Below are 16,217 nucleotides of genomic sequence, written 5' to 3' on the forward strand. Positions count from 1 at the left end.
CCTCTCCTCATTCGTAGGGTCTTTGAAGTAGTGAATACTTAGAGCCTCCCAGTAGCAGAGCTCTGCTGCCTAAGGATGAGCGTAAACCAAAAATCACCCTCCAAATCCCCGCTGACCCCAGGGCCGAAAGTCTCTATCGCAGCAAATACAGAGCCCCGGGAGGCCCCGCCCAACAAGCTGCTCCGTTCCCGGAGCCCTTCGCCCTGCCCCGGCATCGGCGAGGAGCTCAGGGGGCCGAGCGCACTGCCCGTGCCCCCCGCTCCCCGCCCGACCGCCGCCCGGAGCTCATCCCGCCGCCCGGCAGCCGCGGGCAGTGCGCGGGCACAGGGGCCGCTGTCCCCGGCCCAGCCTCCCGCAGCCGAGCGCCAGGCCCCTCGTCCCGCCCCGCCTCCGGGCATCCGGGCAGCCCCGATCCCTGGCGAGCCGCCGGCATAAAGGGCGGACCGGGCCACCCCACCGCGCTGTCTGTTCTCTGCTCCGTACTCCCTGCGCCCGCTCCCGGAGCCTCGGCCACCGCGCCACGCCGGGCAGGCGGAGGTGCCCTCGCTGTCCTTCGGCCCGGCAGGCGGAGGTACCCGGGGTGGCCGCGGGGTCCCGGTGCTGGCGGCGTTCTGGGCCGGCCGGGAGTGCCCGAGGGGACGGGCGGGGAGGGCTGCGTGGCTGTCGGGAGCGGGGAGCCGAGAGTGCGGCCGGTGCCCGGCGCCTTCTCTCGCCGCTGCCAGGGCCGGTCCGGAGCGGGGGGCGCGGGAGTCGGTGGGTGGTGGGGGGGCGGCCCCGGGCAGGCGGGGCTGAGAGAGGCAGTGGGGTGCGCACCGCGGCTGAAGTCTTCCGAGGTGGTTTGGTTTGGTTTGTGTTTTTAATGATGCTGATTGGGTTATCAGAGGAGAGGTGCCGAGTGAGAGTTAAGGCAGTCAGCCCATCGTCTTCCAGGTGGTGAGGGAGGTGTTGCTGCTCCTCGGTCCTCGGACTGTCTCGGCTCCACGACCCTTACGGGTTTTTTTGGGGCGTCACTGTCTTCCATAGTGAAAAAATTCATGCTTGCCAAGCTTTGCTCAGGTGATGGCGTGTTCAACGTTGAATACATTCATTGGTTAGCGGAGGTAGTTCAGACGCTGTCCTCAAGTCTGTCCTTGGGGTTTTTGAGCTCCGGTAATCGGCAAGAGCTGCTCGGCAGTGCGTTTCTGTAGTTGTACTGCGAAGTCTGTCTGTGCTGGCATAGTTGTCAAAACTTGAAAAGAAATCAGCCTGATAAGCCACTGTAAATCCTTTGCTACTTTGGTATGATGTAAAAGCCTTCTTTATGTGTGGCTGTAGCCATAGTAAAAAGCAATACGTGGCATCAGAAGGGTTCTGAGGTCTTAGGTGTGCCAAAGGTACCCTGGGCACACCAGTTCGAAGGTATCCTGCTCACTTTAGCTGAGGAGCCAAAGTAAGCCAAGGGTGTATTGTTATGTTGGGTTCTTGTGTAATTAGCTGCAGTCATGCTGTAGGCCAGTGAGAATGGAGGACCCTTGGCCCAGTCAGAGGTGGGTTAGGCAACAGGCCTGTCAGCAGAAATTGAGAGCCTTGTTGAAAGCTAGAGTTTATGTTCTAACAGGAGGTCTCCTGTTGCTGTATGCCTAAGAGAAAGTCAGTACTTCTCTATGTCTAATGTGCTTCTGGCCTGTCTAATATATTTTTATTTCGCTTAATAAATTCTTTACATAGTTTCTAAGCTAGGTTTAGGTCCAATTTTGTATTATACTTTGAAGGTTATTGCCTCTCTTGTTTTTTCATGGGAATTAACTGTAACATCCTTATCTGCTCCAGAGTTGCCAGTGTCCTTTGTGTGCAAATGGAGGAGAGATATTACATTAAGTTACTCTAATCAAGTTAAATTCAGCAGCTCCATTCTTTTTATATATTTGTTGCTCCTGCTTGAGACCCAGCAAAGAACTTGTGTTTCCAGCAACTTGCTTGTTTTTTGATGTCTTTGAAATTAAATAAAACTTTTCCTGTATAGCTCTGATTTTGCTTTTATCTGTAGTAGCTCTATACCTATTAGAGCCTACTACAAGAGATATCAATGTTGGCACTAGAAAAATGTTCTTGTGCTGTTTTGATATTTCTTCCATTTCTTACTGCTGTTACTGCCTTTTGTCTGTGCTAGGACCTCTGCACAAGTTTTATCCCATTTTAAAGGAAATGAAGAACAGAAAACAGGCACCCTATGAATCCTTTTCTTCAGGGAGAAGAACTTGCTTCTCCACCCACTATGTTGATTAATGTTTTTCTGTTACCAGAATAGGTGTCCTGATGCTTCTGCCAGAAAACTTTCTGGAATTACCATCTGTGTTCCAGTACTTGCTCATACCTTTCCAGGCCTGGCCATGTTTCCCATGTGAAAAACCCGAAACTCATGATAACACATGTATGTCCGCATGCTAAATTTCACGAACTTTGCTCAGAGCAGCAGAGACCTAAGTAACTTATCTCTTGTCATACCCATTGCCTACACACACAGATAGCAATGTTAACTAAGAGATGTGATCAAACTGGGCATCGAGTGCTAAAGGTTGAAGTGTAAGTGCCAGCGTGCTCTACCTTTAGCTGAGAAGGCAGATATTAATCCTTTTTATCCTAGTGAGTCAAAGACTAAAACCTTCGTTGACAAAGGGTATGATTCTCACATAGCATTCGCATAGTGGAAAATAAATTGCACTTAATGCTCAGTGATGAGCATAATTGTGATTTTCATTAATGCTTGCTTTACTGTGATGAGTCCAGACTGTGAAGTACATTCTATAAACAGAACCTTGTTCAATTGCAAAGGTAGGCTACCCTCAGTAATGGCAGTACTGGTAGTTGAAAAGCTAATACTGGCAGCCAGTAATGTATCTGGTGTGTTTGGGAGATCTATAAGCATACAGTTTTCTGGTGTTCTCTATTCTGGCAGTTTTTCAGGGTTGACACGATCAACTTGGTCTGCATATGATTTCTTGATGACAAGGAGCATCTGCAAAGCAAAAAATGTCATGGTCTTAGCTTGTGAATACTAAAGTTGTTTGATCAAGCTATAAGCTTTGATTTGTAATTGCCATGTATTTCTGCTGAAGATCCTCAAGAGGCAAATATCACTTCCTTGATACTTTCTTTTTCTGTCCTTATTCTTTTAGAGCAGAGATGGAAACCCATGACATGAGGGGTGGGGAATTTCTAGGGCAGATGAGGGAAGGTGTGTCTTGCTTCTGTCTAATGGTAAATCATTAGTGTGCTACATCATGGAGGAGAAAAGGAGCAACCTAGAGAGTATACAGGAACAGGACAGATGAGTCATATCTCTATATGTAACCCTGTATATTTTTTTAAAACAGGACACTGAAAAAGGCTAGAGATGATATTTAGACTGCATCACAAAAATCTTTTCAATTTTGTAATACTAATGTCTGTATTTTCTTTCTTTATTCTATCAGATAAACATTTTCATTCATCAGGTATCTGAAGAAATAGTCTCAAGATGAACTTTTTCCTGGAAACACTGAGATTCATTGGACTTCTTATTTATTACTGGTTGGAGACGCTGGTGTTCTTCATTGTGCCTAAACGGAAGAAGAATGTTAGTGGTGAAATAGTATTAATAACAGGAGCAGGAAGTGGCATTGGAAGACTTTTATCTTTAAAGTTTGCCAGACTTGGAGCCACAGTAGTTCTCTGGGACATCAATCAAGAGGGGCTGAAGGAGACAAGTAGACTGGCCAGAGAAAATGGAGCTGCTAGAGTCCACTGTTACATCTGTGACTGCAGCAAAAGGCAGGAGGTCTACACAGTAGCTGATAAGGTGAAGTATCTTATTTGTGGGTTTGATACTGCTGTAAGATGAGTGCATGGGTGTGGGTATGATGGTGTATGGTAAGACTTAGTGATTTCAAAGCAAGAGATTAGAGTTAATTCATTCAGAAAGCATTGCACATGCTGCCTGTTTCAAGGATACTGATTCTCAAAGTTGACTTGTGAACCTCTGATTACAAAAATAAAGAGATTTGGTTCTCTGTTCCAGTAGCTAATTTAAAGTGGGTGGCTTCTCATTCATTCAGCTGGTGAGCAAGCACTTCCTGGTCAAGTGCAGAAAGTCAATTATTGGAGGTAAAGCAGCATTTCCAGTTCTGGCAGCCTTTGACCAAAGGTAAACCCTAGAGACAATACATTGTAAAAAGGGATTAACTGCTTAGACAATTTGCAAGTAACACAATAGCTGTGAATAAATTTTTGCAGGTTCACTTTATTAGAATTAATAGCTGTATCTTGAATTGTTAAGTATTTCACCATTCTGACTCTGAAGAGCTTTGTAAAATGCAGCATGGGATTAGATCATTTGGACAGAGTAGCAGAATTGCCAAAAGCTAAAATTGCTTAACAGTTTCCATTAAAACAGCCTCTTTTCATTTGCTTAAGATGTTGCTAAACTTTACTGCTGGTGTAGGAAGTTTCCACATGAAACATGTGAGGATGAATATTTAAATTAAAAAATATTCAACAGCCTTCAGGAGCGTCTTTTGGCTGAAATTGATTCTCTTTTGGTGCAGCTCTAGCCTTCTGCATTTTCCTGTCTGTGCAGAAATGATGCAAAGAAACTTTCTGTTAAGTGAAGCTTGTGCATGACTTGCTGCCTGCTGGTGGTGCTGGGTTTTTGTCTTCTGGGAAATGCTCTTCCCCCTTGCTGCTCTGTTCAGGCAGCTGGGCTGCACATCTGCTGTCCCTGCATCTCACCACAGGCCTGTGAATGCTTCCTGCTGAACTGGGAGGAGTGGAGCGGGAGGAGGAGGAGGGAGTGTTGGAAGGGCACTGCAATGAAGAGATTGGAAAACAGTCTTCAGATCTGAAGTCTGAAGGACCAGCACTTCAGTCCCTTGGAGAAAAGCAGATTCAGAGCCTTTCTGGCCCAATTCAGAAAGGAGAAAGCGGGTGTCGAGGTGTGTGTGACAGAGGGATGAGAAAACCAGAGGCAGGCAGGAGCAAGGAAGTGGTAAGAGGGTCTTGGTGCACAATTCCTCACTTGCTGCATTCTGTCAGCAGTTCACTCACAGCTGACCCACTACTAATCCTCCTGCTGATCTGTCTAGAAGAAAAAAGCCTACTACTGTTATTTCAGAAATGTCATGTCCTGCTGTCAACTGATGTAGAGCCATGTTGACAACTTCCCCATCTTATTAGTGACAAAAAGACTTTGGTGTTAGTTAGTGCTTGCTGCCACTGTTTACTTGATGTGGCCTTTGGCTCACAGTGTGCAGCATCAGGCTTTGCAAGATGAGGCACCACAGTTCCAGGTTTTTGTTCTGTAGCGATTCAGCTTCATGCCATGACTGGGAGTTTTGCAAGACCAGAGCTGACTAAATTCATGTAGGCAGAGTAGGAAATGGTTAAGAACTTTGTGCCCAGTAAAACAATCTCAAAGCCAAAGCGAAATGTATGTAAACCTTAAATGCCTCCTTCTGGTACTTCCTCAGCCACAGAGACCAAGAAAAAGGCACTTGAGCAGGAAGCAAGCCAAAAAGTGCTGGATGCATGGTGTCCTTGTGCCTTTCCTGTCCCAACAGGATGAAGGACAGCTTTTGTTTATGAAAAGCTGTAGCTTAGGATTGATTTCTAATGTTCTTGTTTGAGGAGGAACCAACCCCAAAGGAGTGTGGCTTTGTCTCGCCTACCTCTCACTCCATACATTTAAGCTAATCTTAGAAAAATATCAGGCTTTGAAAGAGAGCTCTCTGGTGTTTGATCCTCTAACTTGTGAGGGAACAGATGCCTTTTCCTCATTGTCATGTTGCAGAATTGCACCTGGGCTTACATTTACTTCCAAGGATCTCTCTTGCATGGTACTTTTTTGCTTATCCACAGTTTTGCTTGCTAGTCAAGATGATAATCTGCAGCCAGATAATCTGCAGTATTCCACTTTTCTGAGAATCTTCTTTGCTGTGCAGAGGAGCAGTGGTAGAAGGCCACTTCCTCATGGTGTTGCCTGTGAAACATCCTGTGCTGTCTTCCACTCTTGGGCAGTTAGGGAGCCATTAATGGTTCTTAAAAGTAGACACTTTCAGATGCTGTTTGGCCATCATGGGAATTGCTCATGGGCTGAGTGTCTTGGCTCTGTCATGCACAGTGGAGCGCTGAGAGGAGAATGAAAGAGCTGGTTTGCTGAGGAAAGAGCTGCCACATCTAGTGAGCAGGGAAGCAGCTTGAACAGAGGTGTTGTAAAGCTGGAATTATTTGTCTGCATTGCAGGAAGGCACTCAAATCTTCCTTGAGTTCCACCCAAAGAATGGTTGTGTTTTTGGGAGACTGGGTGGGGTCCAGTGGTATAGAAAGAGGTGGTTCAGGTTTTTGTTTTCTTCTCCCATCTAAGCTGATTGTTGCAGTCACCAAGTTATAAAATGTGCATAGCATAGCACCCACCTTTGTCCATCTTCTGTTTTCACAAAAGAAGCTTGACCTCTTATTCGGGTATCTGTTATGTGCCCCAAAGGATAGATTTGGGATTAAATATTTTCCTGCATTAGATATTTTCCTTCTTGTTTTGTGAGCTGGCCCAGTATCTTGATATCAGCTGGCTTGTAGTCATTCTCTCAAGGGAGTCTGTTGACAGTTTTCAGTCTGGAGCCAAAATGAGGGCTGTACTTCCCCTTATGTCAGTTTATGTGTATGTTGTAATTCTTAGCCAACTTACATTTTGGTAAACATCTTATCAAAGGACTCTGGTACGCTGTTAGAATTGAAGCCCCAGAAACTCATAAGGCTTTTGTCTTGAGTGAATGCACTTGTCTAGAGCCCTACAGCTTTTGTTTAATTTTCCCCACAAGCGACTGACCTTCCTATCATTTTCTCATTTCTCTCATTGACCTGGGAGCTAAGATCAGGTAAGAGAAGGTTTTAAGTTCCTGATCTGTAAAATGTCAGGAACTTCTAGAACTTTTACAGGTGGTCTTCCTCACTGCCAGTGCATATAAGGAATATCTCCTGTGAAAGCTGACTGTTTGTTCATTCTGATTCCAACACTCTGGGGGCAGAAAACACCAGGACTGTTCAGGCACTGCAGCCCTCACGTAGCTTTGATGCACCCAGTTCCCAAACTCCCCTGAGGATCTGTGCACTGTGCCCCAACACATGGCATGAAAAGGCCCCTTAAAACAGGATTGTACATTGGTTTTAAGATGGATTTGCTGTGGTAAAATACTTGTAGCATAAGTTAAGCTCCCTGCAATAAAGGGAACAGTCACAGCAAGAACCTGAGGTGTTGGAAGCAGAAACCTGTGTGGGGCTCTTGTGTTCCACACCTCCACAGGAATTACACCCGTAAGCTCAGCTCTAAGAAAGGCATCTGATGGGAATGTGGAAGAGCCTGGGGTATTTGTATCCCTAGGGAGCATGTTAAGTTCAAGGTAGTTGAAATGTGCAACATTTCCACTTTCTTGTGCTTTCATATCTAAAGCTTGGAAAGCGCATTTTGTGTTTATTGTGTAATATCTTGAGGCTTTTTATTTTAGGTAAAAAAAGAAGTTGGTGATGTTAGCATCTTGGTCAACAATGCTGGTATTGTAACTGGGAAGACTCTTCTCAATGCTCCAGATTCTCTTGTGGAAAAAACCATGGAAGTCAACATAATGGCACACTTCTGGGTAATACCTGCACTTTGCATAGTATTAATTTTGCCTTTTGGAATTGAGGAAAATATGCAAGGACGTAGAGCTCCTTGTAAATTCAGTCAGAAATGATTCAAGAAACTACTTTCTAAGCCTGGGAGTCTGTGAAATAAAGAATGGGTGGAAGGATGGATCCTTTGGGAACTTCTGGGGTAGGTAAGTAGGTGGAAGCAAAGCTGTTTTGTATTTAGAAATGCTCTTGAGAACTGAAGTTTGCCCTGTGCTCAACTCTGAACTTAGTTGTATGCTGCCATCCCACAGCATTAATGACATGAAGCAGGGCCATGCTAAAAATTGCTGCTTCAGTAACAGGGCAGTGTTCCTCTCTGTTGGTTTTTCTGTTTCCTTTGTGTCTGTGACAGTTTCAGTAAGAAATACGACCTGTTCAGACAGTGCTCTTCCTAAGTGGGGCTTTTGTCCAAAAGGAGTAACTCACTGTACCTTTTTATCCTTTGAGGGAAGGTTGGTCATCTATATGGTGTTCCTACCATAAAGAATTGTAGAAGGGCTATTAAAGAATGCTTTGGTTTCTTCCTAAGTAAATTTAATCACAGAGATGAGGGGAATTTAATAGAAGGAAGAAGTGAGATTCAAATTTTTGCCATTTTACAAAATTTGCAGTGAACACTGAATTCTCATTTCCAGCATAGAAGTGCTGTGTTTGAGGCTCAAAGAAATGTAAGAAGTACCTGAGTTTGTATTTGTAGCTTTTAGCAAGTTACCATCTGTTTTTGGTGCTAAAGTGAAAGTGGTATTGGGGGGGGGCTGGGAAGCTTAAGAGTTCACCAAACTCTTTTCTTTTTCTTCTCCCACACCCCTGCACTGCCCTTTTGTTAATGGGAAGGGAGGAAGCATATTTAAACTGTAGGGTGAATTGCTTTGAAACCAACACCTTCCTAATATTGTAGGATGTAGCTTGCTTAGTGAAATGTTTCACTGCAACTCTGACTTCCATTGCAGACCTACAAAGCCTTCCTGCCAGCAATGGTGGCCTCTAACCATGGACACTTGGTTAGTATTGCAAGCGCAGCAGGACTGGTTGGAGTCAGTCATCTTTCTGGTAGTGTATTAAAGCTAATGTTCATTTAGATAATTATTTTGACATAATCAATACTCATTTTAAGAAAAGAAAAATCTGAATTTTGAGTTTCTGGGTCTTTGTGTATAGGTAAAGAAAATTTTCCTGCTTTCAATTGAAATGGGTTTTTCTGCCAGGGTACTTCGATAGCCCTATAGAACTTTGGGATCTGAGAGCTTTACTGTTGTGAAAGGAACCCAGCAAGTCTCTGGTGAGTTAGAGGCCACTTTTTTGGTTGCTTGTTTTGTAAGCACATTGACAAGCGAAGCAAAGTCCTGTACAGGTTTCCCAAACTCAAGAGAACTACTAAAATCCAAATGTGGTACAGAAGCAGAGCTGTGGCATTTCATTATGCAATCTGTCTCTCAGCCATTCATTCAAAAGGATCCAAACTCATTCAGAAGGGCAAACTCAGAAGGCATTTCTGGAAAAATGTATGCAGCAAGGGTGTATTGGACTCTGACGATGGATCAGTGAAAGAAATTTGGCATCAAGGCAGTGATAGTGAAGACAAATGGAGTTTGAAGTTGAAAGTACATTAGAGAGTCTTGGAAGCTTGAGTCTGATGCATAAGAAGCTACTGCATGGATTGAAAGATCACGTCTGGCATGAAAAGATAATAATAATGAGATAATGCTGTTGTTCAGTAGTGAGTGGAAAAGTGATAGCAGGAATGTGAGAATGAGGATAGCAGGAATGAGGAGAGACTCACTGCAAGTTGGGAACAACAGTTAGCTTAGGGGAGGGAAAGTAAAGGTGTGAATCATTTCACAGGCAAATTATATTAGTAAATTACTCTGAAAGCAGTTCCTACTGTCTTGCTAAATATTTTATTATTGCGCAGCAATTTTATACACGTTCCATGTATATGTAATATTTGTACTGTAGTGTTGCTATTTGTATATTGAAAAAAAAACAAATTAAGCCGTTGGCTAGTTAGTTTAATTACTAGAGCATAGGTTTGTTGTCTTGTCAAAAACTGACTGCTGTTGTGTATATGTTCAGTGATAGTGTTGCTTTAAAGGCCAAAGTAATTTGGGAGAAAAACTCTCTTGTCCTCAGTTATCAGAGGTGCTGGGGGCAATCACATCCAATTTATTCAACACTCATAATAACAAATGCACTAATAACATGGTACACTTTCAGTTGAGTTGTGCTTAACTTAAGCAGCACAGCCCCACTTAAGGTGTCTGGGCACTATCAGTAAGAACTCTCAAGGCTGGACTAATGGACAGTGTGGTTTTATTGAAGCAAGAGATGCATAAATTCTTTTGGATTGCCAGGGATAAATTCACTGTCTGCAAAGCATGTACAAATGCCTGGGATCTGTGTAATACACACTGGCTACTAACATCCTAAGTTATATTATGAATCTCTAGAGGTTTCTAAGCTTTCTGGGGAAGCAGTCAATATACTGGAGTGTTTGAATCTTACCCAGAGGTGTCCCAAAGGGGTGGAAGAGAAGCTCAGCCCCATGGGCTGACCCCAGAAGTCAGGTGGGGTTCCTGCAGTGGTATCTTCCCTAACATCCTTCCTCTTTTACTGTTTTTTTTTTTTACTGTTTTTACTTATTTTACTGTTTTTTACCTGTCATGTGGAGCTTGAGTGATTCCAGTCATTTATACCTTTACGGTGATTTGTGTAAAATGCTCTTGCTTTGCTTATGAAGATATAGATTAGGAAAAATTAAGTGCACAAGCCCCATGGATGGTGGCTGCACCTTGGCAATTGATAGCTTTTGGGATGGAGGTGTGTTTTGGTGTTATAATGAGACTATAATCAGCAAAATTCATCTAAAGGAAGGTGACAGATTTTTGGCCCAGAGTATTCAATATGCAGCTTACCAGTTCCATAGTACCTGCAGCTCCCCACTTGTATCACAGAGCCTGGCTGTGGTGTCTCCACTCTGCTCCACACTCTGTGCAATTGTTCTTAATGTCAGCACACCAAGCTCCCCTGATGCTGGTAGCATTTAGGGTTGCCTAAATTTGTTGCATGTTAGCCACAAATCAATCTCCTACAATGCTGTACCTTTCCTTCAAGTGTGAATATATTTACCAATCCACCTCCAGCAGTTCTTTCACAGGTAGGACACACTGAACCTGGATAGCAGTGTTTAATCTGAAATTAAAATGTTTAACTATAATTAATGTTTTGTTTTACAGATTACTGTGCAAGTAAATTTGCAGCAGTTGGTTTTGCAGAGTCGATTTTTTTTGAGTTGAGAGATCTGGGAAAGACTGGTGTTAAAACCACAATTGTGTGTCCTTTCTTCATAAACACAGGAATGTTTGATGGCTGTAAAAGCAAGTGAGTAAACTCCTGTGAGGCTTTTATGCAAAGTTCATGTTTAGCATGTTATGTACTCCTATTTCCTTCATGCTCTGGTGTCCTTTCTGGTCTCTGAACCCCCATTCACCTCCTGGAATCAGGGACATGGCTTGGCTCAGTATGATTGTAGAAATGCAAGATGTAGGAGCCAAATAAAAGCCTGGTGTATCTTGATATCAGGACTAAGTGGATTTCTCTTGTGGGATATCTTGTGGAGGGAAAGTGACAATGGCCACTTCCTCTCTATCATGATGCAGGTTCTCTTGTTTGTAGGATTTGTGGTATTTGTGTCGTCTTTTAGTTGAATAACTGAAAATTAGAGACCCAGTTTGAGTAAAATGGGAATCCAGAGCAATCTGTATTGTAGCAAGAGCTGTCTTCTCTTCCAGGTGGCCAACTCTGCTCCCTGTCCTGGAGCCAGAGTATGTGGCCGAGAAGGTAATCACTGCTATTCGACGGGACCAAGAAATATTGCTGCTACCACGCATTGTTTATCTTTTAGTAGGTTTGAAAAGGTAGGTTCTGCCTTTCCTTCTTTTCTTTTCTGACTTTCCTGTCCAGGGATGTTTCAGCTATGTTTTGACTTGAAGTGCAAACCAGGTTGCTACTTGCTGGTGTTTTTAATTTTTGTTAAATTCATTTCTACAGGGCTTTTTTACAGGTTTTTTTTTGTTTGTTTCTGGGTGTTCAGTCTGCCCTTGGACCACAGAACTAGGAGAGAAATGTCTGTGACTTGCTGACACCACTGGAGTGCAGTTTAGCTGTGAGCTGTAGAGCCTGAGCCTGCTCCTCAGGAACTGGGTATCTGGTGTCTTGGCCCAGCATCAGGGCACTTCTGACTCTGTTGCAAGCCAGGTTGGGAAATTCATCTGTCTTCCTAAAGCAGGCTTCCAAATGTGTGTCATGCATATTTTGATGGATTTTGATGAGAGGACCAGTGGTGGTATAGTCTGGGGCCCAAGTTATTTTTTCCTACATTTTAGCAGTTGGAGGCATGGGTGTATTGAGCATCTCATCCTATGACTGTGCAAGTGGTGTTGTTAGGAATGTGCTGGTATTTCCAACATAGGGACTTTGTTCTCACTGTAATCTGTTAGGAAGGGATGGGATCCATCTCCTTCGAAGGGGCAAGGGTGTCTTTGGCAGCAAGCTGGGTGACTTAGTTCAGTGGGCTTTAAACTGAACAGCATGTGGAGTGGGGCCCAAAATGGCCCCCAAAGTCAAGCCCTTACATCCATCTTGGGAATAAGCTTGGCCAATCAGAGCAGTAACAAAGGTCCCTCAACTGCCTGGCATGATGAGAATCAGAAGCCCTTCCGCCCTTCTAGAGTAAAAGCTGCATGCTCAACTCTCCCTGTGGAATGCCTGTAGAGTAATGCATGTGCCATGAGGAATAGCCAGGAGGAAGTAAGAGATCTGTGTGCAGTTGAAGGGCTTTAATCGGATTGCAATTACAGAGACATGGTGGGATAGCACATCTGCATGGAATGCTGCCAGGATGAGTGTCCTTTTTAGGAAAGACAGGCCAATAAGGCCTGGCAGTGAAGTTGGCCTTTACGTCGGACAGCAACGGGAATGTGCTGAGCTCTGCCCAGGGGGTGATGAAGAGCAAGCTGAGAGTTTGTAGGTGAAAATGAAGGAGCAGGCTCACGTGGGAGACCCCGTTGTGACTGTGTATTGCAGGCCACCTGATGAGGATGTGGAAGTTAACAAGGCCTTCTAGAGACAGCTGAAAATAGACTCATCAAGTAGCCCTAGAAATGTGGTCAAGGATCACCTCATCCCAGTCCAGGAGAAATGCATCCCAACAAAGAGGGAGGCAGGCAGGAAGGCCGGAAAGCCTGCGTGGGTGAACAAGGAGCTCCGGACACACTGTGATAGAAAGTCTATGCTGCACAGGGTGGAAGCCAGGACAGGTAGCCTGGGAGGAGTACAAAGGAGTTGTTGGAGCAGCCAAGGATCAGGTTTGGAAAGCTAAAGCCTTGATACAATGCAATCTGTCCAGCAATATCAAGGGCAGCAAGAAAAGCTTGTACAGGAATGTAAGTGCTAAAAGGAAGACCAGAGAAAAAGGGGGCCCTCTCCAGAAGGAAGTAGGAGACCTGTTTACGTGGGATATGAAGGCTGAGGTGCTCTGTGATTTTTTTGCCACAGTCTTCACCAGCAAGGCCTCTGGCCACAGCACCCTGGCTGCAGATGGCAAAGGAAGATCCACCCACTGTAGGTTTGAGACCATCCAAAGACCACTATGGGCCCTGATGAAATCCATGTGTGACTCCTGAGGGAACTGGCAGATGAAGTTTCAAAAGACACTTTGCACCCTATTTGGGAAGTCATGGCAGTCTGGTGGGCTTCCCACTGACTTTTAAAGGGGAAACATAGCCACCATTTTCAGAAAGGGAAAAGAGGAAGACCCAGGGAACTACAGGCCAGTCTGTCTCACCTCTGTGCCATTGAAGATCATGGAGCAGATCCTTCTGAAGGCTCTGCTTAGGCACATGGAAAACATGGGAGAGGCTGGTGGCGGCCAGCATGGCTTCACTAAGGGCAAATCATGCCTGACAAATTTGGTGGCCTTTTATGATTGTGTCACAGTGTTGATGGACAAGGGGAGGGAAAGTGACATCATCCATGCCTGGACTTGTGCAGAGTCCTGCACTGCCCCATGTGACATCATGGTCTCTAAGTTGGAAAGATACAGATCCAATGGATGGGCCACTTGGTGGATAAGGAATTGGCTGGATGGTTGCACACAGAGCAGTGGTCAACAGCTTGATGTCCAAATGGAAACCAGTGATGAGTGGTGGGATGTCAGTGATGACTGAAGGGAGCCTGTAGGAAAGCAGGGGAGGGACTTTTTACCTGTAGTGATAGGATGAGTGGTCATGGTTTCAAAGTGCAAGAGGGCAGATTTGGATCTTGAGAAGAAATTCTTTTGTGTGAGGGTGGTGAGACACTGGCACAGGCTGCCCAAGGGAATTGTGGAAGTGTTGAAGGAGAGATTGAAGGGGACTTTGAGGAACCTGGTCTAGTGGAAGGTATCCCTGTGCATGGCAGGGGGGTTGCAAATAGATGATCTTTCTGTCCCCTCCAAGCAAAACCATTCTGTGATTCTAGAGTATGCTGTCTTTGGCAGTATTAGCCAGGTAAAATTAATTTTGTCTAATGTCTCTTTTGTTTTTTTTTCTCTTCAACACCCCTGCCTTACAGTATCCTACCAGTGAAAATAGGTGTTCTCCTTGCGGAGTATTTTGGAGTCCTTGAAGCCATGCATACGTTCAGGGGTCGGCCAAAGAAGGAATGAAAAAGCACAAAATTGAGAGAGCAGCAACTCTCAAGTGGACACTGTAAAAGGTGGTGGGAGAGGCCAGCTTCTACAGCAGCCTGGAACTTAAGGTGCCTGACTTCTCTTTTGCTATGATTTTTGGGGTTAATCAACAGCTCTCACCTGATCTATTTTTATCCAGCGTACTGTTTTCTTTTCACCTGATAATGGAAATACATGAATTGAAATTAATTCCTTTGGTTCTGTCAGAATGTGATCCTTCTGACAAACTAATAATTGGCATCTTTGAGGGGAGAAGAAGCCAGATGTATTTGGCAGAGAGCCATGAAAGCCTCTTGAGCCCTGACTTCTCTCTGCCAGGAGGAGGGGCTGTGCTGCTGGTACCAGTAACATGCCCTGGTGAACTGAGAAATTCGGGAGTTGCCTAAACCAATGGATTTATAGCAATGGGACTTGAGTGAAATGACTGTATGTGCTGTGTTGGTGCAAAACCAATGATGTATTTATTTTTGAAGGTGGTGATTTTGGCACCCCATGGATGTTGGGGTGGGGAGAGGGAAGGATGCAAACTGTGTTTGTGCTGCAAAGCTTCTTTTCGTCTAATTTATAAGCTAATGTTATGGCTGTCACTTTGTAGTAGAAGTCCTTGTATCCTGTGAGTGCAATATTGTAAGAACAGCTTCCAATTTTCATCTCCTGAGCAGACTAAACTTGTTGCTTGCAAGCATGAGACTGCTGGTCCACGTGGGCTGCCAGACATCTTGGCAAGTAACCCAATGAGTTAGAAAGAGCAGAGGCATTGTACAACCAGGGCTTCTCTTGGGATTGTTTCAGAAGGAATGATGCTGACAGAACTGGAGTGAAAGGGATCATGGCAGCCACAGCTTGAGTAAGCACATCATGTTTTGCTTCTCAGAACTCAGTGGCAGGTTGCCTTGGGTCTACAGAGACTTCTTTGTCTCTTAGGACTGTCCATTTATTTTGGACATAAGCTGAGGAGGCCTTGTGCTTTCTGACAGTGGCCACTTAGAAAAGAGAAAGCCCCTTGACTTTTGGAAGATCCAAAAGAAGGAAAAGGAAGATTATGCCTTAAGTGGATGCCTTTATGCAGGTGCTGGCTAAGGCCACGTCATGTCACAGTACTCTACTGGTAGTTGGTAACACCTGCAGACTGAGCCTAAAATGCATCAGCATGGAATTGATTGCAGCATGGTATGGTGAGAAGGGTGGTATTTTTTTCTCCCCGTGATGGCCTAAAACTACTTTCTTTTCCCCTGTCTGTACAATTAGTGAGGTTCACCAGCAGAGAAACATTTACATGAAACTACTTTACTACTACTTTACTTTACAACTTTTAGAAATGGCCTTAATTTGCTGATGCATTGGTGAGAGCTTTCAGACTGATGAAGAAAAAAATTGTCTCACTGTCCTTTCACATCTGCAGCTTCTCTACCTCAGACATTCTGCTCATTTTATGGTGCACTTCAGGAACTGAAAGTTACTCATTAGTAAACAGATATTACCTAAATGTGCTGTCCGTACGTGCATTGTGCTGTTTGCTGGAAATAAAGTCAATCGCTCATAACTGTGTGGTGTGTCCATGTCTTGCAGACTCCTCACCTTTTTGTGCTGGCAAAGCACATTTTTCCTCCTAACCATGTATGGAATAGCAGGTGTGGAGGGTTCTAGAGCCAAAGAGAAGTGGATTATACATCTGAACAGTATGAGTCAAATTCCATCTCTTGAGAGTGCAAGAGCAGCTTTCATTTGTTGTGTCTCTGCAAACATGTTCTGCTGAGGGAAATAGAAAGCACTCAGTTTGGCTGTGGGATTGATTTGTGGGTTGGTTCTC

General features: G+C 44.5%; 1 protein-coding gene across 3 annotated transcripts; it reads left to right on the forward strand.

The window, feature by feature from the left end:
• Positions 1-433: 433 nt before the first annotated feature.
• On the forward strand, positions 434-15,950 carry LOC139793218 (epidermal retinol dehydrogenase 2-like). 3 transcript variants are annotated; one of them, XR_011724547.1, is made up of 8 exons: positions 445-571; positions 3,453-3,817; positions 7,515-7,646; positions 8,631-8,730; positions 10,914-11,058; positions 11,469-11,594; positions 11,771-11,934; positions 14,290-15,950. XR_011724547.1 is itself a non-coding variant. In XM_071737585.1 (7 exons), exons 2-7 carry the CDS (start codon positions 3,497-3,499, stop codon positions 14,381-14,383), a joined length of 918 nt encoding a protein of 305 aa, XP_071593686.1. In that variant the 5' UTR covers positions 434-571; positions 3,474-3,496; the 3' UTR covers positions 14,384-15,950. The 3 variants fall into 3 exon arrangements, 2 of the variants coding, with proteins under 2 accessions (XP_071593686.1, XP_071593685.1); XM_071737585.1 differs by lacking the exon at positions 11,771-11,934 and having other exon boundaries at positions 434-571; positions 3,474-3,817; XM_071737584.1 differs by lacking the exon at positions 11,771-11,934.
• The last annotated feature ends 267 nt before the right edge of the window (positions 15,951-16,217 follow it).

The sequence above is a fragment of the Heliangelus exortis genome, chromosome 2 (genome assembly GCF_036169615.1).
Source record: "Heliangelus exortis chromosome 2, bHelExo1.hap1, whole genome shotgun sequence".
In the NCBI taxonomy this organism is placed as follows: domain Eukaryota; kingdom Metazoa; phylum Chordata; class Aves; order Apodiformes; family Trochilidae; genus Heliangelus; species Heliangelus exortis.

What these genes read in the sequence shown, in the direction of transcription:
- LOC139793218 (XM_071737585.1), top strand. Translation starts at nt 3,497, where the DNA reads ATGAACTTTTTCCTGGAAACACTGAGATTCATTGGACTTCTTATTTAT. An exon ending in ACATAATGGCACACTTCTGG is followed by an intron (nt 7,647 to 8,630) that starts GTAATACCTGCA and finishes CTTCCATTGCAG; the next exon opens with ACCTACAAAGCCTTCCTGCC. An exon ending in CTTTTAGTAGGTTTGAAAAG is followed by an intron (nt 11,595 to 14,289) that starts GTAGGTTCTGCC and finishes CCTGCCTTACAG; the next exon opens with TATCCTACCAGTGAAAATAG.